At 36.8% G+C, this 21,712-nt stretch overlaps 1 protein-coding gene across 14 annotated transcripts in view; it reads right to left on the bottom strand.

The window, feature by feature from the left end:
- Positions 1-21,712, bottom strand: part of CASK (calcium/calmodulin dependent serine protein kinase) — a 515,778-nt gene that overhangs the window by 65,025 nt on the left and 429,041 nt on the right. For all 14 annotated transcript variants that reach the window (XM_049767194.1, XM_049767195.1, XM_049767192.1 and 11 more), the window contains 3 exons: positions 15,667-15,744; positions 10,253-10,333; positions 3,573-3,761 (listed from right to left, as the gene is read on the bottom strand). In XM_049767194.1, the coding sequence (XP_049623151.1) occupies positions 3,573-3,761; positions 10,253-10,333; positions 15,667-15,744 (348 nt within the window). The remainder of the gene's footprint in view (positions 1-3,572; positions 3,762-10,252; positions 10,334-15,666; positions 15,745-21,712) is intronic.

Consider the following 21,712-nt stretch of genomic DNA (forward strand, 5'->3'; position numbering starts at 1 on the left):
ATTGATCAGTGGACTGGTCTGCAGGACAGGGGCTGGTCCACAGATGAAGAGTGATAGATTAGGTAGCTTTTACTGTAAGAAATTTTCACATTACACCTGGCTGACCCTTTGAACTATATGTCTTTTCAAATAATAAAGACTTTTTATTTTTTATTTTATTTTATATTTTATTTTTATTTTTTATTCAAATAAAAAAGACTTTCATTTATCTGGTTTTCGAAGTAAGATCATTTTTTATTGAAATAAATTTACTTAGAAAGGTGTGAGGAGAAAGAAAGAGAAGAATATGTGTTCAAAAGAGAACATGAGGGCCCGGAGAGATAGCACAGTGGCGTTTGCCTTGCAAGCAGCTGATCCAGGACCAAAGGTGGTTGGTTCAATCCTGGTGTCCCATATGGTCCCCCGTGCTTGCCAGGAGCTATTTCTGAGCAGACAGCAGACAGCCAGGAGTAACCCCTGAGCACCGCTGGGTGTGCCCCCGCCCAAAATAAAGAGAACATGAGCTTGAAAAAGCAAGTCAGCAAGTGATAAATGTATTCAAGGGAGAACACAGAATCGAGAGAGCAAGTCTATTATTGACTTTTAAATTCATAGAGTCACACAGTCTGAAATTTATTATGAGCACCTTTGCTTAAAACTGATTTTCAATTTGAATAATTGAGGGGAGGGACTTTGTCCCATTTTCTTTATTGGAGAACAGTATTCTATTAGAAATCCCATAAAACTACTTGTCGCTTTATAATCTAGATTCTGATTTTGTACATTTTTACAAAATATAATGGTATGACTCCTATTTTGTAGTTCTTAGAAGTGCTAGGCAAGCACTGAGAAAGACTGGATTATCAAAATGTTTCTTGTCCAAGCATGCAATGGCAATGTTTCAAGTCTCATTTCCACTGCACAATCAAGCAGCATGTACAGTTACTACCAGTGGTGTTCTGGGAAACTCTGCTGCAAACTAATGCACTATAAACCAAATCTGATTTCATATGTAAGATAGCATGATGAGAGTTCCATTATTTTGAGGTAGTTGATTCACCCTGAAATTTTCAGGGGTTACTCCTGGCTATGTTACTCCTGACAGTGCTCAGAACCACATGGGATGCCAAAGGATAGAACGAGGTTGGCTGCATGCAAGGCAATTACCTTACCTGCCCAATGAAGTAACATTTTCAACATTAGTAAATATATGTATTATTTCAATTAACCATGTAGTGCAAATCTGTTATATAGCAGACATGTATATAAATCTGCTTGGCACAATAGAGATCAAGATAGACTGTGTCTCCCATAGCTAGAGGAAGTTAACCTTAAGCAAAATGGAGTTAACATTTATTATTTTCTTATTATTTATTTTTTATCATATAGGTATAACCTGAATGGTAATATAATGCTATTAATAACTAAGCAAGCACATAAAACTATATTAACTGTGGCAGAAAACTATAAAGCAGATCTTAAATAATGTTATTTCATTCAATGTTGTTTTGTTAAAGATAAGAAAAAAAACCAATACGATGAAATGACATTATTTAAGGATCCACTTTGTCCTCTATACTTTTGTTGAAATGTACAGTTTCCTACTAAGAGCAATGAGGACTTTTGCTCTATTTTATTATTGAACAATAAACTTTACAGAAAGTACTTCCACTTTTAAGACAACTGGTTAAAAGAATAAATTTATGCAGTGTTATTAGGATCATAGGAGAGAGAGAAAGTCTTATTTTTTCCGGTTTTTCAGCCACACGTGGTGGTGCTCAGGGGTTACTCCTGGCTCTGCACTCAAGGGTCACTCCTGGTAAGGCCCAGGGGACCATATTTGGGGATCAAATTTGGTTGGCAGTGTGCAAGGCAAGCAATTCTCTGCTGTATAATTGCTCTTGCTCTGGGAAATTCTTTTTTAAAAGATGTTATAGGGCAATTCAAGGCCATTTAATGCTTTATAAGAAAACAAATACTAGGATATTTTCACTTAGTCTGTTTCTGTTGTAATCCTGCATACAAAAAATGAAGCAACTGTCACTGCACTTCTTTGGAACATAATGATCACGAGATTTTTGAGGTTCCTTCTGGTGAGCTTTCCTCTGTCCTGTAAACTTTGCTTGGTAGAGTACTACTCCCTCTTATTCCCTCACTGAGAGTCTTCTCTCTATTCTTTCCTAACTGTTCCAGTTAAACAAGGTGCACTAAACTACTTATTTCCTTTATTCAATGTAAGTAAGTGCTAGGGAGGTTCATGCCTCATTTACTATTCTTCCCCTGGAATTTAATACAGGAAACTGCACACAGTTGGCAGTTAACAAACTATTTCTAATTGAGTAAATAAATATATAAAATGAATGCAGGGATATTAGACTTTCCAAGTTGGGCATCTTTCACAGTCCTGGTGAAATTAAACTAAGATGCTTTCCACTATCAGGGTTTTACACTGCTGCTACTGAGTTTGTCTGATGGTGTCTACATCTTCATGACTCTGCCTGCCTGCTTTGTTCAATTACCACCAAGGAACGTTTCTTTGATCTTCCCAAGCTACTAGGATTCTATAATAATGAGCATCAATTCTATTCCAACTCTATTTCTAATCCCTTAGAAAATTAATTTGTTTATACTGGTGAATGAGAAAGAAAGGCAATTTATTTTTAGCAATATTCCATAATTCCCTGACTATGTTTCAAATTAATCTTCTGCTACTTTTGTTAAAAGCAAAAGATCTAGAAACCAGCAGAATTGTCAAAGATTTTTGTTTTACAATGTTACTAAACATGCACTTTTTAAATAGCAAAAACAGTGTTTTTAAAGCAAATGCAGTGATGCCTTTCTTTGCTATCCTAGGAATAACATTGCTTCATTATAATATTAATGGGGAAGAAACATGGAATTCCTGCTTAGGTCACACTCTATATAAAGTTGGCATATTTGTTCCACTTGTATGGGGCTCCAAGAGTCCTCTGGTTTCCTCTCACATCCTGTAGAGGTTGACATGAAGTTCCCAGTCTGCATATGTTTATGGTTCTGTCTGTTTGTGTGTGTGTGTCTTTTTCTGGGATGAGAGAATGTTCTTCCCAGGATTGGATTCAATCTTGTGTCCTGAGTTTTTGACCCTGAACTAGAATAAATGGATTGTATCTTGAATAAATAAACACAAATGATTGCTTAATATTAGATGTATTTTGTTTTTTATTTAGAAGTTTGGCAATGTTTTGGAAAACAGAAAATATATGAATGACAATCAATGCTTGTTTGTGTAATGGGTCTATGGAAAAAATCTCATTCTAAGAAACTATCAGTGACATCAAGGGAGAACTTATTATATAAAGTATTTCCTTTATTTGGTAAAGATGAAGAAAAACCGTAAAAAGATAGATGATGAGAAGAGGCAATATGCTCTAGGTATGTTGTCAGCAGAGCAATTCTAGATGGGGGTAAGGGGTGGTGAAATGAGTATCTGGAAACTGATTCTTTTAAAAGGATCCATGTACTCCTTCCACCACATCTCTTAGTAGCTTAAGTTCAAACCTTCAGCTCTAACTCATGGCAGAATTTTATGAGAATACAGTTTTTTCTCTACTTACCATTGGTTCATCTGTGTTCTTTTGGAACTGAACCAGGCGAACTCTTGTCACATTTTCCATATCCATGTCTCCATTCGCACTTTCTGGAGAATCACCGTTTAAATATGGAGAAGTGGGAGGTGGGGTGACCCTCAGTGCTTCATCACTGTAAACTTCATGTGCCACTACGTCGTGAGTCTGAAGTAAGGCCTAGTATTTTACAAAGATAATAAAAATATTAATGGTAGTAGATTCCAACAAAAATGTAAGTATCTACCAATGTATTCTTTGCTTCTCAAAGGAGAAATCACTGATCTCTCATCTAAGAACTAAAACCTATATGTAAACCTAGACTTAATTTCTCTGTGTGAAATAATCCTGATGGACTTTAAAATAGATGGATAAGTAAGCAAACCTATAAATGACAGGTGTGATGATTAGTTAGGTTAACTATGAAAAAGTGCCAGAAGAATTTGTTCAAAAATGGTTGACATAAGGGCTGTAGAGATAGTACAACAGGTAGGGTGCTTGCCTGGAACATGACTAACTCAGGTCCAATCCCTGGTATCCCACATTGTCCCAAGACCTATCAGTAGTGATCCTTGAATGCAGAATAAGGAGTAAGCCTGGAGCGCAGCCATATGTGGCCCCAAAACAAAAAATTAAAATAAAATTAAAAGGCTGACATAAATCTATTTTAAATGATTTAGTAGACAGGATCATCTTTAAAATCAGCAAGTAAGTTTTCTGTGGTTTAAAATGGGAATAAATTTATATATATATCTTTATTTAAACAGCTTGATTACAGATATGATTGTAGTTGGGTTTCGGTCATGCAAAGAACACCACCCTTCACCAGTGCAACATTCCCATCACCATTGTCACAGATCTCCCTCCTCCCACCCCACCCCCACTGTACTCTAGACAGGCTTCTACTTCCCTCGTTCATTCACAGTTATGATAGTTCTCAATGTAGTTATTTCTCTAACAATACTCATCACTCTTTGTGATGAGCTTCATATAGTGAGCTGGACCTTCCAGCCCTCTTCTTTTTTGTCTCTGGGAATTACTGCAAAAATGTCTTTTATTTTTCTTCAAACCCATAGATGAATGAGACTATTCTGCATTTTTCTCTCTCCCTCTGACTTATTTCACTCAGCATAATAGATTCATGTTCATCCATGTATAGGAAAATTTCATAAAGTTGGGAATAAATTTTAAAAGAAACTGTGACAGGACCAGAGCGATAATGCATAAGGTTTGCCTTACACACAGCCAATTTGGGTTTGATTCCTACCATCCCATATCACCGCTGCCAGGAGTGATCCCTGAGGGCAGAGCCAGAATAAAACCTGATATGGCCCAAAACTAACACACACCCCCAAAAGAGCAAGAACAAATAATACTGAAAAAATATCTGGTAGTAACATTGACTTACATAACTCAAAGGTTGAAAGCAATTTATAACATATGACTTTATAAAAGAAAAACACACAGAAGTGTACCTGAAAACATGGATAGAACTGGAAAGAGTCTTGCTAAATGAAATAAGTCAGTAGGAGGAAGACAAATAGCAGATGATCTCACTCATGTGGTATATAAAGGAACAAAAGCAAGGGAAGAAAATGTTCAAAGAAAAATCTCTTAGATTCTCAACACAGAAATGAGGTCACCAATGGGGAGTAGGTTGAAAATGCCCAATAAAATGTGGGGATGGATAGTGCCACTTTGGTGATGGGCATTGTATGGTAACTGTAAACTTAACACAAGAAATATATTGCATTTTTAAAATCCGATATTATCTCAAGAAAAAAGTAACTAAAAATGTAATCTGACAAAATATCATACATTAGGTTCTGGGAGCTGGAAGCTTTTGCCAGTATGGGGAATGGCAAGGCTCCATGCTGAAGGTCTTTCTACCAAGCTTAGGGGGGCTGTGGGGCTCAGGCTGCCCCCAACCGACTTCACTCTTCTTCCCTGACTCTAGGGCTACCCCTGGGCACCTGCCCAGGGTCCTGCAAGGTGGATGCTGGGGAGGAATTTAAAGGGGACCCCAGGCTTTCCCCAACTCCCATCCCACACAAGAGTGGCTGGCTTGAGCTAGTCGTTTGTAACTTTCCTTCACATCAGTGTCTATTCTCAAACTGTGTGGGGGCTAGTGCCCTCACATGTAAAGTATAGATAGTTTAATAGCATATCATAGGGTTTAATTTATTTATATATAAGGTTTTAATCATTTTATTTATCATAGGGTTTAATTTATTTATTCAGAATGTCTATGTTGTATACTGTCCTTCCCTTCTTGGCTCATCACCTTAGAAGCTCATTTCTAGTCCTTTACTCCCTCACCCCCACCACCTCTTACCCCACATTTAATCCTTTTTACTCTCAGTTCTTGGCTCCTCACAAAGCAGATCATTATCCCCAATCAAGCCAGCTGCCAACCAGCTCCCTAAGTGAAAAAATAGACTATCAGCCTGAGAAGAAACCAATACATGGTTCCTATTTATCTACTTTCAGTGGCCTCCTGTCCTCCACCTTTCTTCACTGTGTACCTGTGCTTGCATATTCGGTTTCTGAGAAGTCCCCTCTCAAAGACATTTCCTTATATGTGACAGCTGGGGATAGTTGTGCAGATTCCACAAGGCCAAATCACACACCAAAGTGGTGTCCTGGTTTCAACACCCTTACCTTGACTGTTTCTTAAGACATAAAACGGTAATGTATATTTCCTTCGAATATCTTAGATGTATTCCCTTAACAGCTATAACTCTATTGACTATTTCACCCACTGTTTTTTTTTCCTTTGTGATCTGTTCAATAAGGAATTCTGGTAGAAGAGTCTCTCTGTTTAGAGTTCATGTTAGAACCAAGTTATGGGGATCGTTGGACTTGTTCCCTCGGCCCCCAGATGCACCAATAATACCTTGTGGCATTGTTCATCTTTTGCATAGGCACATTAAATGGGAAAATATTACATATGCAAACAAGTTGTTATCTAATAGAGATAGGAACACAAATCCTGCAATGCAGTTGGGCTTTATACCCTGATCAATGGCATAATGACTTGGCTCAGGCCTCAGAAGAACGGGCATTGCCCATACACCCCTGAACCATGGATACCATCTACGGAAACAACCAAAATTGCCTATAAAAAAGCAAACCTCTACCATTGAAGACCCTACCGCTGCCCTGGCATTGACTTACTCCAAAGAGTATTCTCTTAACTCCCAGATGACTTAGCAACAGCAACAACCTGTTTGCAGGGCAGGGCTCTCTGCATCTAATGTGAAATAAAACTAGAGAACACAGCACATCATCCTGACTTTGATGAAGGAGATGCACAGAAACCAGAATCTTTAACTACAAAAACCTAACACCAACAACAGCTAATGTGTGAAAAAATTTCACCAGGACCACAGAGAATGACTCAAGGGTTGGACAACCTAATATGCCTGGAGCCCAGAGTCAATCTTATGTCAGAAAATGTCAGGGGTAAGGTCCGTCTCCTTATATTAGGTCAAAGATTTTCCTTTCCATTTCCCCCATATTTTGCTGGGCCTATGCAAACAACAACAAGGGCCACTCTTACACCATTATTACTGTATTTTTAAACTCATTTTTAAACTGTATTTTTAAACTCATTTAAATCATTAAAAAAAGAAGAGCTTACTAAACACTCTGCTAGTGCTTTAATGAGTTCATTGGTGATTCAATAATTTTTGAAACTATACTTTCTACTGAACTTTTTCTTCTTTCCTTTTTCTTCCATCTCTTTAGTTTTTCTTTCAATTTTCTATTTTTTTTAAATCATGTTGCTTTTGGTCTTCCTAAAACATATGTATTATGATCAGTTATGTCAACTATGTGATGCATTTTCTATAAATAAATTAAAATTATACATTATAAAGAGCTCTAGCCTAAATCTATTTAATGTTTTTGTATATTTATGCTTAATAGAGTACCTGCCTTACATTGACAATTATTATTATGACTTCATTTGGCAAAACCCATTTACAATAAACATGAATTTTTGTACTAAAACCTATACATGCTAACTTAATGAATCTAGATAATCAGAGGCCCTAATTTCTCTAAAAAATGATATTTGTCCACCTCACAAACTTTTGTGTTAGCATAAGAACAGTTTACTGTTTAGAAAAGTTTTTAAAAACCATGAACATTTGAAAATATCTAACTTCAAGGTGAATTTTACAGCTGAGTATCAGTATGTTGGGAGCTTTGCACAGATTATATTTGTTCATGTGCACACTGTAAATTCAGTTCTAATTTCATCTGTGATCTGTGTGGCAATAAAATATCCAGAGATAATGAAATATAATTAAAACTGCTTTAAAAGTATTAAGCTGATCATCTCCAATGCATTTATTTAATGAAAAGGCTAATTAAAGTCATGACTTCACTATTTTAATGTGAAAGGCATGCATACTGGGGCAGAAATAAGTAAATTTGCAGTAAAATAATAAATTCTATGGTGTTGCTTTGTCATCCAGAACAGCATGAGCTTGAGCAATAGGTGCACTTTATTTCTAAGAGAAATACACCAGATATTTACATGATCACGGAGGTTGTCCAAACTGGAGTCTGGGTGAGGAAACCAAAAGATACGAAATGGTGCACAGCTTGAGAAGGGGCACCCGTATGTCCCTAGGGACTGTGGCTTCCTGACCAGTGCCTCAACTGGTATTCTGGGCCTGTGGCAGTACTAGGTAACAAATTTTTCTTTCTTTTTTTTAATTTACCCAATACTTATTGTGCCTATGCAAAAAAAAACAACAACAACAAAGAAACAAAACAAAAACAAAAACAAAAAAACCCTTGCCACATCAGCCCCCATTTTATTTCCTTTATCTTCTTTTTGTTATTTTTTTTTAATAATTTCTTTATTTAAGCACCATGATTACAAACATGTTTGTAATTAGGTTTTAGTCATAAAAGGAACATTCCTTCATCAGTGCAACACTCCTACCACCAATGCCCCCATCTCCTTCCTCCCCACTCCCTGCCTGTATTCAAGACAGGCATTCTACTAGACAGAGACTCCCACCCACTATTTTTTTAAACAATGCCATAGAACATAAATCATCTTGTTCTGCCCCATATTTCTATGTCTTCCCACAAATTGAGGGGGGAAAGTGGATGGTACCAGGGGCAAAGGGGTTTCATGAGCATTGAGTGGAAATAAAAAATGATCAGACCTAAATATTCAACTCAAAGTCAACAAAAATAGAATCAAGAAACCCAACTACAACAAGCTATACACAAAAGGGAACTGTTATAGCAGTCTGTCCTAGGCTAGTATGGCTAGTGCGGGCAAGGCAGACACCTTACTGCTTGTGCCACCACTTCAGCTGCAAAGTTTATTTTTATAATATCTTTATTTAAGCACCATGATTACAAACATGTTTGTTGTTGGGTTTCAGTCATAAAAAATTGCCCTTCACTCCGCCCATTTTAAGCTTATTTGATTTTTCTTTATTTATTTTTACCCCATTCTATTGCTTTTCTTTTCTTCAAACAAAACCACATAACTTGAATGATCTAGCTCCACCTCTCAAATAGAGGGGGAAACAAGGGAGGGTATCAGGACCAAACAGATATATGATCACTAACAGTAAGCTAGACAAAAAGGGGACTACATATTCTAGCAGCCCAGAGGATGATGGTGGGGGATATGGGCTGCAGGAAGGGAATGGGGATGGGGGGAGGACAAATTTGGTGATGGGTATTCCCCTGATTCAATGTTAATATGTACCTAAAATACTACTGTAAAAGATATGTAAGCCATTCTGATCAAAATAAAAATAAAAAAAATTGCCCATCACCATTGCAACATTCCCACCACCAATGGACCCCATCTCCCTTTACATAATTTCATAAATATATCATTCTCACATCACACTCGTTTGGTGTGAGAATAACTTTTAAGAATATTTGAGGCTTAATAGGAAATTTAGGGTGGGGTATGGTGTTAATATGGGAAAAAGCCTTATTTCAATGATCAAGTGAAAGTACTCAAAATATGACATCATAAAGAGTCATTTATGTCACACAACTCACAGGAACTGATATGGTTCCCCAATTATTTTTTAAATTTATTTAAACACCTTAATTACATACATGATTGTGTTTGGGTTTCAGTCATGTAAAGAACACCACCCATCACCAGGTTCCCCAATTATTTTGATGAAATTCTTGTGATATATCTGGATTCAGAGAATTCTGTTAGTGAAAAGTGTCCTTGATTTTAATGCCCATAGCTTAAGTAACACAAATAATGTCAATATCTTAATTAGGAGGGAGATTTTTGACTAAAGACTACATAATCTTGGGGCTGGTATGATAGCACAGCGGTAGGGAGTTTGCCTTGCATGCAGCTGATCCAGGATGGAAGGTGGCTTGAAACCCAGCATCCCATATGGTCCCCCAAGCCAGGAGTGATTTCTGAGCACATAGCCATGAGTAACCCCTGAGTGTCACCTGGTATGGCCCAACCCCCCCCACCAAGACTACACAGTCCTTAAAATTGCCTCTACAAAGATAAACTGTTTTGGGTAGTACCTGGTATTGTCATCTGAACAGCCAGATATTATCTTGATAAAGAGGCTATATTTTATAAGACTTATTAAAAATGTGTTGCAAGTAAGATTTTAATCTGTAGAAGTATAATTGTTGCTTACCATGAAATGAGGTTGTGTTAAAATACGCTTTAGTTCCTTTGCATCATTATTCTCAGGGTAACATGAAATTTCTTCCAATACCTAATAAAAAGAGAGAAGCAAGTAGCATGAGTAGGATGCATATTCTATATTTGAAATATTCTATATATTTGAAATATTTGAAATATTCTATATTTGAAAATATAGAAGTCTTCTAAATTAAAAATGTAAATGGATTTTCAGCTTTTATTATTGTTTAAATAATATAGATTCAATACTGCTAATGGTCCCTGAAAATAAGACAGTGTCTTATATTAATTTTTGCTTCAAAAGATGTGCTAGGTTTTATTTTCAGGGGATGTCTTATTTTTCCATGAAGAATATGGTCCACATTTATTGTTAAATGAAAATAAAGGAAATTTATTACCTGCATATGGTATGGTAGTATGGTAGTTGTCAACACAAACCAGACAAACTGTGAATCCCATGGTACCCAGTCAGTGCAGCTCTAGCAAGCAGTTTACTGTAAATTAATTTTCATTCTGAGACAAAGTCTGGGAGCCTTATTTTTAAGGGGTTCCTTACATTTAATCCAGAAGGAAACCTGTAAGTAGGTCTTACTTTTGGAGGATGTTTTATTTATGGGGAAACAGGGTATACCTTCACCACTACTGAAGTGCCTCACCACTGTCCCTAGGTCACCTCAGTCTGATTTCACTCATCTTCCTCTTTCTCTCCATCTCCACTACTGTTTATTAATAAGAAAAAATGGATTTTTATGGTAGTAAAAACAATTATTTTGGGGAAAAATCATTTTTCCAAAAGATTGCTAAGGCGTAAAACTACATTGTTTGAAAAAAGAACTATTAGATTAGTCTGCCTACATTACCCAAATAGTGACTAAAAAGGTTATTATAAAATAAAACAAAATGACAGACTCATTATAATTATTACTTGTTTAAATAATTTAATTAACATAAGAAAAAACCTACAAATCTCTTTTTCAAACTGACTACCAAAATTAATCTGTAACAAAGATTAATAACAGTTTTTTCTATTAAGAAAATTGCAATTCCTTTTAGTATGATTAAAAGGATATAAGTTCAAACCAAAACAATTTAAAGAGAAAAAACAATTATTCCTTGTAGTCTGACAGAATAAGTTTTATTCTTGACATTCATCTCTTTACACTGAGAAAACAATGCCTTTGCAACAACCCAAAGGAATAATTTTTAAAAAGACACACAACAGAGTTTACTTTCACCATTCAAATTTCCTTTACTAACATGCTGTTCACATTTTCTCTGTACAACCAGTAAAACTGATTGTTTCAAGTAAAATTGTTCTTCAAAACCCATTGCTGGGGGACAGAGTGATAGCATAACAGGTAGGGAATTTGCCTTGAATGTGGCTGAGATTGGATTCCCAGCATCCCATATGGTCCGCCAAGCCTGCCAGGAGATTTATGAGCACAGAGCCAGGAGTAACCATTGAGCAATGCTGAGTGTGGCCCCCAAAACAAAATAAACAGAAAAACCCATTCCTTATCAACAGGCTGCATTTTAATTTTTATATTTTTCATGTTGAATACTTATATTTTCCATCTATTTATTTATTTTTATTAATTAGCCATGAATTAAAAAGTTAGTCATGGGGCCTGAGTGATAGCAGAGAGTAGGGCATTTGCCTTGCATGTGGCCCACTTGGGTTCAATCCCTGACATTCCATACTGAGCCTGCCTGGAGTAATTTCTTAGGGCAGAGGCAAAAGTACCATATTTTCCGAAGTAGAAGATCACTTTTTAACCCACAAAAAATTTCTCAAAAGTTGGGGGTTATCTGATATGCCAGTATATGGCATGCTGAAACTTACTCCCGCTTCAGGGATGAGTGATCCACCACCTTTTACCGCCTCATCTCATCCAGCTGTCAGGTGTCATCACTCAGTCTGCTTGTCCTGATTAATCTTTCAGGGCACACAGAAGTGCTGAGTTATCGAGTGCTGCATCTTATCCTTCCACTGGGTGTCATTGCTGGTATGCGACTTTCAGGTGCTCATTCCTCTACTTGTCCTGATTCATCTTTCAGGGCACATAGAGGAACTGAGTTACTGAGCAAGAGCTACATCTCATCCAGCCACTGAGTATGAGGCTTTCCAGTACTCAATTCTCTGTTCAGCTTTTATGGGACACAGAGGAGGCACTCTGTCTCCCTCTACTTGTCCTATTAATCACTGCACCCCAGCCAGCTGCTCTTGGAGGAGCCCCCTCTCCCTGCTCTCAATGTTGATCACAATTAAAAAATCACAGTCACTACAAATGACAAAATAAAGTGATTGTTGGCACTCTAAAGTCTAGCTTTATTAAACATATACTGTTAACCTTTGAGGGTTCTACTCTTTCTCTTACGTTTTTTAATTTCCATTTGGTGTGCATTAAAAGAGAGGCAGTCTTATACAGTGAATATAGCCCAAATTCTATATTTTAACAGGAAAAGTAGGGGGTTGTCTTATACACCGGAAAATATGGTAACACTTGAATGCCATGGCTATAACCACAAACTACTCCCCTAAAAAGGTCATGATTGAGTTTCAAATTGAGTTCTAACACCAAGTCCTTCACCAGTGTCTACTTCCCTCCACTAGTGCCTCTGCCTTCTAAATTTAGTTGATTTTAAAATGTAACACTAGGAAAAGCCTCTGCTCTGTCACAGTGCAAATATAGCTTAACTGTACGAGCTGTAGATGGCTAGAGAGGAACAGGACACTTATACACATTCCATTTTATTCGAAATGCTGAGTCTATCAAGGATTATTTCAGCAGGACGGGTCCTAATAGGGCACATGAGTCAGTAGGAATCTCCGCTCTTACCATTGAGACTTTTCATACTGGGTATGAAAAGAATTTTCAGGTAATGTCCTACTCAACCACTTTCTCAGGGAAGAGTAAGAAAAATTCAGGAATAGAAATTCTATTCTTTCTTGACCAAATGCATTTTTAGCAAGTGCTGGTTATTTGTTTACACTTAAATATGACTTAATTAGTACAAATTAGCAGGCAGATATCAGAGTGTTAACAATGACAAGCCAATTCTTCTAGGTTTATTTTGTGATTTGGGTTTTCTCAATCAGCCAAAGGAAAGAGGTTCTTGGATTCCTGCTATATTAGCAGATTCTATTCTATTTTTTAATGTTTTTAAATTTTTATTGAGATCATTGTGAATTACAAGTCCTTCATAAATAGATTTCAGGCATACAGTGACAGTGAATTTGAGCCATTCCCACCACCAGTGTTGACCTCCCTACACCAAAGGTCCCAGTGTGCATCCCATACATCAACATTCCCCTCTTTTCTCCCCTCCCCTACTCTACGCACCTTAAGCCTCTGAAGCATAAGCATACTCTACTCTACTCTACTCTACTCTACTCTACTCTACTCTACTCTACTCTATTCTATTCTATTCTATTCTATTCTATTCTATTCTATTCTATTCTATTCTATTCTATTCTATCCTATTCTATTCTATTCTATTCTATTCTACTTGCCTTATGCTTCTGAAGCATAAGCATAAGCATACACCACTGAGTTATATCCTTGGCTTTGAAGTCTGATTCTTTTGTTTGTTTTTAGGCCATACCTGAAGCATAAGCATACTCTACTCTACTCTATTCTATTCTATTCTATTCTACTTGCCTTATGCTTCTGAAGCATAAGCATAAGCATACACCACTGAGTTATATCCTTGGCTTTGAAGTCTGATTCTTTTGTTTGTTTTTAGGCCATACCTGAAGCATAAGCATACTCTACTCTACTCTACTCTACTCTATTCTATTCTATTCTACTTGCCTTATGCTTCTGAAGCATAAGCATAAGCATACACCACTGAGTTATATCCTTGGCTTTGAAGTCTGATTCTTTTGTTTGTTTTTAGGCCATACCTGAAGCATAAGCATACTCTACTCTACTCTATTCTATTCTATTCTATTCTATTCTATTCTATTCTATTCTATTCTATTCTATTCTATTCTATTCTACTTGCCTTATGCTTCTGAAGCATAAGCATAAGCATACACCACTGAGTTATATCCTTGGCTTTGAAGTCTGATTCTTTTGTTTGTTTTTAGGCCATACCTGGCAATACTCAGAGGATACCCCTGTCTCTGAACTCAGGGATTAATTACTCCTGGCAGACACAGTGGGTAGGGTTTGATCTTTGGCATGCCATATGGTCCACTGTGTCTGGCCCCTCACAGTCTATGATCTTAAGCCTCTGAGTTGTGAACTCTCACTGAGATCACAGAGCTGGCATCAAAGAGAACCCCTCTGGGCTAGTGTCTTAACCAAGAGGGCAGGACAAAAAAGCCAAGTGTCCTTGCTCTTATATTTAAAATCTGGCAGGAAAAAAGATTGTCTTTCAAACTTTCACATAGTGATCTTCCCCTATAAGAAATAATTTTTCAATGGAAATGCTCATTTGTATAAAGACTTTTATATCTTAAGAAGTGTAAAAATATCTAGGTGTGTTTGGCAGTGAAGGGCTATGTTAAAATTAAATATTTAATAGAGAATTTATAATTTTGTAATTGTAAAGACTTATTCTTTGTAACAAGTAATAACTAGGAAGATCAAAAAGAAACATAAAAACATACTTAATATATGTCAGTAAAACATTTTGATTATAGCATCCTAAAAATTAATAAGTAAATGGATAGTGGTAGGTATGGATACTGCAAAAAATAAAAATTCATGTGTTACAGTGATGGAATTATAGATGAATTTTTCTTTCCAAAATTTCTGCAATGTCATATTTCAAAAACTTCATGGCAGAGGTATACTAACTGATAAGTTATTTGATTAAGTTCTCCATAGACTCAGTTTAATTGATGGCAATATTAAGGTAACATTCACATCTAACCACTTTTTAAAAAAAATTTGGGAGGCCACACCTTGTGACTCTCAGGGGTTACTCTTGGCTCTATACTCAGAAATCGCTCCTGGCTCAGGGAACCATATGGGATACTGGGGGATCGAACCTTGGTCCGTCCTGGGTCAGACGCATGCAAGGCAAACGCTCTACCGCTGTGCCAATGCTCCGGCTCCAACATCTTACCACATTTTTTTAAATAAAAGGCAACTCAAATTTTTATAGCATATCTATTTCTATTAAGTACAGTAAAATAATTTTTTTCTTTTAAAAAACATAAAATTAAAAGTGATGCATCAAATATGCAAATTTACACAGCAGAAGTCCAACTAGAAATCTTGACAATGTGGCTGCTGTGTAAATGTTCAGTGACAAACTCAGAATACAAATCAGAATGTAATGAATGGTCCAACTGTGGCTCTGAGGAAACTGACTTTCAGAGAGCAGCTGAAAATTTTTAAATAAAGGGAGCAAATATGATACCCAAGGACATTTTCAAAATGCATCACTTACCTCTTTGGCTCTCTGTACTGCATCGCTTGGAGGATTCCTGATTTGTGGTGAAGACTTTGTGTTAATCTTGTCGTACAGCTAAAAGCCAAGAAGAAAAATCCAATCAATACTTGGTTCCTTGCTAACAGTCAGAGCTTGACATTGATTTGTTTCCTTTTGAAAAGGCTGGTCAATGATTTCAGTGAAATCTTCCTGTTTATAATGCCTTGCTCAGTGTAACTTGTTGTCACATGAGTCTTAAGCATCTCTTTAAAGAAAGTAATGCATCTTCCATTCATCACTAGTTCTGCTAGCACAGTGCTGTTTTCCTCTGGTGGAAGCAGCATTTTAAAACAGGCACACAAGCAGTGACACAGCTCTGGGCCAAGATATTTCCAAAAAAATTTCCACAAAAATGAAAGTCATGAGAAAGAGCAAACCAACTCTTTCTAGGAAGAGATGTTTTCACAAAGGTATATGCTTGTTTTGCCCAGGTTGTCCATTAACAGTCTCTGCTGGCATCCTGCCACCGGAAATCAAGGACAGAAATTTTCCCTTTGAATTGGTAAATTCCAAGAGGGTAAGAACACAGTGGGGAAAAAAAGCGTTTAAAGCCCCACACACTTATACGGTCTCTGTTGTACTTTCTGCAATAAATTCATCAAATTCTTTAAAGAGAAACCTCTGTGATTTAGAAATACAATTTATTAGCACCATGCTCTAACCAAGAGAGCTAACTAACAAGCTTATAAATTTCTCCCTCAGAAGAAATGACCCATTCAACAGTGGTCTTGGAAACATAAAATGTTAAAAATGATCTGGGCTAGTTGTTGACTTCCATTTCCAAACCTCTCTAAACTAGGCAAGGATTTTGGGGGTTGTTGCTTTGAATTTTGTTCTTTTGTTCCCTCCCCAATTATGGGGATAGATGCTAGTGGAGAGAGAAAAAGGGCAGGATACTGACTATAAACTGCCCTCAGAACTGTTAGATCTGTTTATACTAAGGCAAGAGAAAGTTTTATTGCTTATAAATATTTGGTCCACAACAGATCTAAAAATGTTGAAACAGACCAGTGGTCATCTTTAAATAATGGTGTTAGAAAGCACCACTAAATCCTCAGACTAATGAGCAGGCTTGGAAATGTTGCCCCATTTAAAATATATTAATAATTAGGGACCAGTGCTATGCAACTGGTTCACATAAGTTTATTTGATGCAGCAGGATTTATGTGATTAAGTCTCCATTCTCTGAGTGCCTTCTATCTTGAAATATTGGGCATACAGGAGTGATTTCTGAGCGTAGAGTCAGGAGTAACCCCTGAGTGCTGCCGGGTGTGACCCCCCCAAAAAAAAGAAATATTGGGCATATACTGGGAATATAAAAATACTTGGGAATATATTTGCCCCTATAAAACATGTTATTAATAGTGTTAGGTTTTCAGACTAATGTATAATTAAATGAAGTGCTGCACATATGTAGTAAAAGAGAGAGAAAAGAGATATCCCAGATATCTCAAAGGTACTCTAAGGTAAACATTTAAATATATTAGAGAAATATTTAAACTAAAATGACACTTAAAATAGTCTTCATCTATAGTATAATAATATTAACAAAGAAAATATTAAAACCTACATAATTTAAAAATATTAGAGAAACTCCTAAATACAAGTTGAACAAAAAACAAATTTGATTCAAAGCTTTAGAAAGAGTGGCATATGTCACTATTACTTTATAATGCTTCATTTTGTTACAAATGGTAGACTGCCTTTTCTATTCAGACCAAACACTATGACTAATATGACTTCCACATTCCCCAAGATGTTTCGGGCTAGTTTCTATCTAGAGACTTAATAAATACACATTAGTATTAGTAAATACACTCATAAAGGAAGAGAACTTCCAAAACTTCCAGCTTCCAGAACTGCTCTTGCTCTATCACCAGAGAATATTTTTGACTCAATCTTAATATGCTGATTAGGGGTCCCTCCGTCTCTTGTCGGAGTCTTTTCTTTTCTTTTTTCTTTTTCTCGGTTTTTGGTATGTATCCAACTGTACTCGGGTCTTACTCCAAGTCCTGCATTCAGGAATCATGCCTATCAGGGCTTGGGGAAACCTTATGAGTTACTAGGGATCAAAACGAGTAGGGTTTGAGTAAGGTAGATGCCACTGTACTATTGCTCTGGTGCTGTTTTCTTAAAAACAAAGCTAAGACATATGGAATAGAGATTAAGATACAGAATCTTGGGCTTCACATATGCTCTATTAAAGCAGAATTTTAAAAGGAGGTGGGTCCAGAAATCTATGCCTTTACAACAAACTCCTTAGCTATCTAAAAATCATAGACTCAATATTAAAAGTTTTGAGAATAATAATAGTGTTACTAATTAAACAACCTGGTAATTGATATTTTTCTCTTTTTTTGTGCCGATGAGTTTATTAAAAATATACCACTGCGGGGACGGAGAGATAGCACAGCAGTAGGACATTTGTCTTACATGCAGCTGACCCAGGATGGACCCGGTTTGATTTCCAGCTCCCTTATGGTCCCCCAGCCTTCCAGAGATGATTTCTGAGCGTAGAGCCTGAGCACTGCTGGGTATAGCCCAACAACCAATCAATTAATCAGTAAATAAAATAAGGTTTTAAAAAATTAAAAAAGAGAAAACATCCTACTGGGTCCTTGGCAGTCAAGGCTCAGTCCCATGTGGATAATGACCTCTGAACCCGGAACAGGAAGCAGCAGCAAACTGCCAACTCGGGTCCTGATCTGCCTGCCTGGCTTCCACTGGAAAACTCCCACACACCCTTCAAGATCCTGCTCAAATGTCCTCATCTTAACAAAGTCATGCTCTTTTTCTATTAAAGTGCACACTGCAACCCTTTGAAAACATCATTCTGGGCTGATCATTTCTCCTATTACTGAGCATTGGTGATGTGAATGTTGCACTGGTGAAGGGGGATGTTCTTTATATGACTGAAACCCATTTGTAATCAAGGCGCTTAAATAAAGATATTTTATAAAAAAAAAAGAATCGGGACTGAGGCAATAATTGTACACAGAGTAGTCACTGTCTTGCATGCAGCTGACCCAGATTCAATCCCAGCACCCCATATTGTTCCCTGAGTCGCACCAGACGTGATTCCTGAGCTCAGGCCAGGATTTATAACTGATCATAGTTGAATATGGTCCAAACTAAAAACAAATTAGAATCACAATCCTTTCCTCATTAGTCCGTGAATATTTCAGGCTTTGTGAGCTAAATGATCTCTGTCACAAGCACTCACTGCCATCCAGTGTGTACATAGCTGTAAACAATTCATATATGAATGGACATGGTTGTATGCCAGACTTTATTTGCAAAAACACAGGGCTAGCAAGTTTAGGTCTGAAGGCCTTATTTTGCCAATCCTCTATCCTAGCAGCTTAACATCAAGGTGTGTGGAAATAGCAAAATATATTCCCTTTTCTGTTTGTTTTTCTGAAGTGTAAATATGTCAAAAATACTTGTAAAGTTGAATTGTAGCTGGTGAAGGAAAGGGGAAAAAAGAAAGTTAAGTTCTCACTAATGAGAAAACAAGAACAAATCTGTGTTCTTTTTTGATGAGATTTTAGTTATCTAAGTTCAACACTTTTCATTTAAAAAAGATGCCACAAGCAAAACAAAATGTAGTCAAATACAAAGGGAACAGCCAGTTTCACAAAGTCTCACATACAGATGGGCCTACTTTTGCTAGCTTCTGGCACCAGGTCAGATAAGACCACACAAAGCTATAGAACCAAGCACAGTTCAGCCAGTAGGCTGCATTCTATATCAGAGGAGCTATTTTAAACAAAGAAGAACCAGGTTGTTTGTAAGAGTAAATCAAATTCCCCTGAGATCACATTTTCAAAGTTAAAGATAACAAAGTAAGTTTACACACACACACACACACACACACATACACACACACCACTTTATACTGATCTCCAAAACACTAGCTCTTTTTTGGAAACCTTACTCTTATCTTATGATTTTCAGACCTCTAACCACCTTTGTTTTGCTCAGTTCATGTGTAATATTTAGCCAAATTAACATATAAAGGTTGGCAGAGAACTTATAAAATAACTAGCACTGAGTTATGTGTCCTAATCACTTTCTGGCTTTGGGAAAAACCAAATCTAAGGACCAGTCTGTATACTCCTTGAAATAAGATGGTCATTTTTGCAGCTCAACTGCAGATATGGATTCTTTAATGACTGGTATATCGAGTTTCAGGGAACACTGAAGTTCTTTAGTAACCACCATCTTCCCACTTCAAATGAAAGGATGATGTCTCCTCTGGGAAAAAAATTCAAGTTATTTTCTAACTATTACAGGATTTAATCCTCTCTCTGTTATCAGAGATCACTCCTGGAGGGGCTTAGGGCATTATATATAGTACTGCAAATCAAACATGGGTTAGCTGCATGCAGGGCAAGTAGCTTGCTATCTCTCTGAACTGAAAAAAAAAACCCTCTAATTTTAAAAGCCAAATGTTCAGCCCAAAAGCAAGTAATGAATTGTATCTGTACTCCTAATAAACAGTAACAGTGTTCCCATATCAGTGGTCCTCAAACTTTTTAAACAGGGGACCAGTTCACTGTCCCTCAGACCGTTGGAGGGCCAGACTATAGTAAAAACAAAAAACTATGAACACATTCCTAAGCACACTGCATATATATTATTTTGAAGTGAAGAGACAAAATGGGAACAAATAAAACATGTGGTCTGTGGGCCGTAGTTTGAGGACCACTGCAAGTGATAATGGGAATAAAATCCATATCTTTTTAAATGACTATAACAGAATTTTTCAACTATATTATAGAGAACTTTATTGATTCTGTGAATTGTCTACGAAGAAGGTTAGTGAATAGAAACTAAATTAAAATCACATCTTTCAGTACACTTAGCAGATGAGTCTTTTACTAAAAATCTTTTTTTTTTGGTTTTTGTTCCACAAATGGCTGTGTTCAGGGCTTACTCCTGGCTCTGTGCTTAGGGATCACTGAGCTCAGTGGACCATAAGAATTTCAGGATCAAACCTGGGTTTGCTGTATGAAAGGCTAGTGTGATAGCTGTACTACCACACTCTAGTCCCTCAACAATATTAGTTTGCTTGTTTGTTTTATAAAAAGCCATTTGAGATAGCACAGCGGTAGGGCATTTGCCTTGCAAGCGGCAGACCCACGACCAATGGTGGTTCGAATCATGGCATCCCATATGGTCCCCCATGCCTGCCAAAAGCGATTTCTGAGCACAGAGCCAGGAGTAATCCCTCAGCGCTGCCGGGTGTGACCCCTAAACAAACAAATAAACAAACAAAAAACAAAAAAAAACAAAACAATTTGAAATTAGGTAAAATGTTAAGAAAAGTAACTGGCTTTCAATTGCTGCAATGGAAAATATTTTCTGAAGTTCAAGATCAAAGAAAATCTTCAGATCTTAAAAAAGAAACCATTTTTTCCTGCTTAAGTTTATATAAGCTCACCATCTTTAAAATCTGAAAATACTTCTCCAAAGATCTTTGGCATCACTAAACATACCCAAATTTGGAGAAGAGCAGTATATATATATATAATTTTTTTGGGCTACACCCGGTGACGCTCAGGGGTTACTCCTGGCTATGTGTTCAGAAATTGCTCCTGGCTTGGGAGACCATATGGGATGTTGGGGGAATGAACCAGGTCTGTCCTGGGTCAGCTGCATGCAAGGCAAATGCTCTATGGCTGCACCATCACTCGGGCCCGAAGAGCAGTATATTTCATAAGAGTCTAAAGAATGTGTGATGGGAAATAGAATTTTGAAAGAAAGCATACCACAAAATTGAAAACTGAATTTTCAAAAACATAAAATAACTATAATTGAATCTTGGGAAGAACATATACAGCTTGTTCATCTTACAAATCTAAGAGCATTATGTATCAATAGTTTACAAAAAATTAAAATCATCTAGGGATATTTTCCTTTTATGGATAATAAAGTCTATTTGATTAGTACTAGAAACAATTCAACTAATATCTATATATATATTATATATATATATTTT

The sequence above is a fragment of the Suncus etruscus genome, chromosome X (assembly GCF_024139225.1).
Source record: "Suncus etruscus isolate mSunEtr1 chromosome X, mSunEtr1.pri.cur, whole genome shotgun sequence".
Lineage (NCBI taxonomy): Eukaryota > Metazoa > Chordata > Mammalia > Eulipotyphla > Soricidae > Suncus > Suncus etruscus.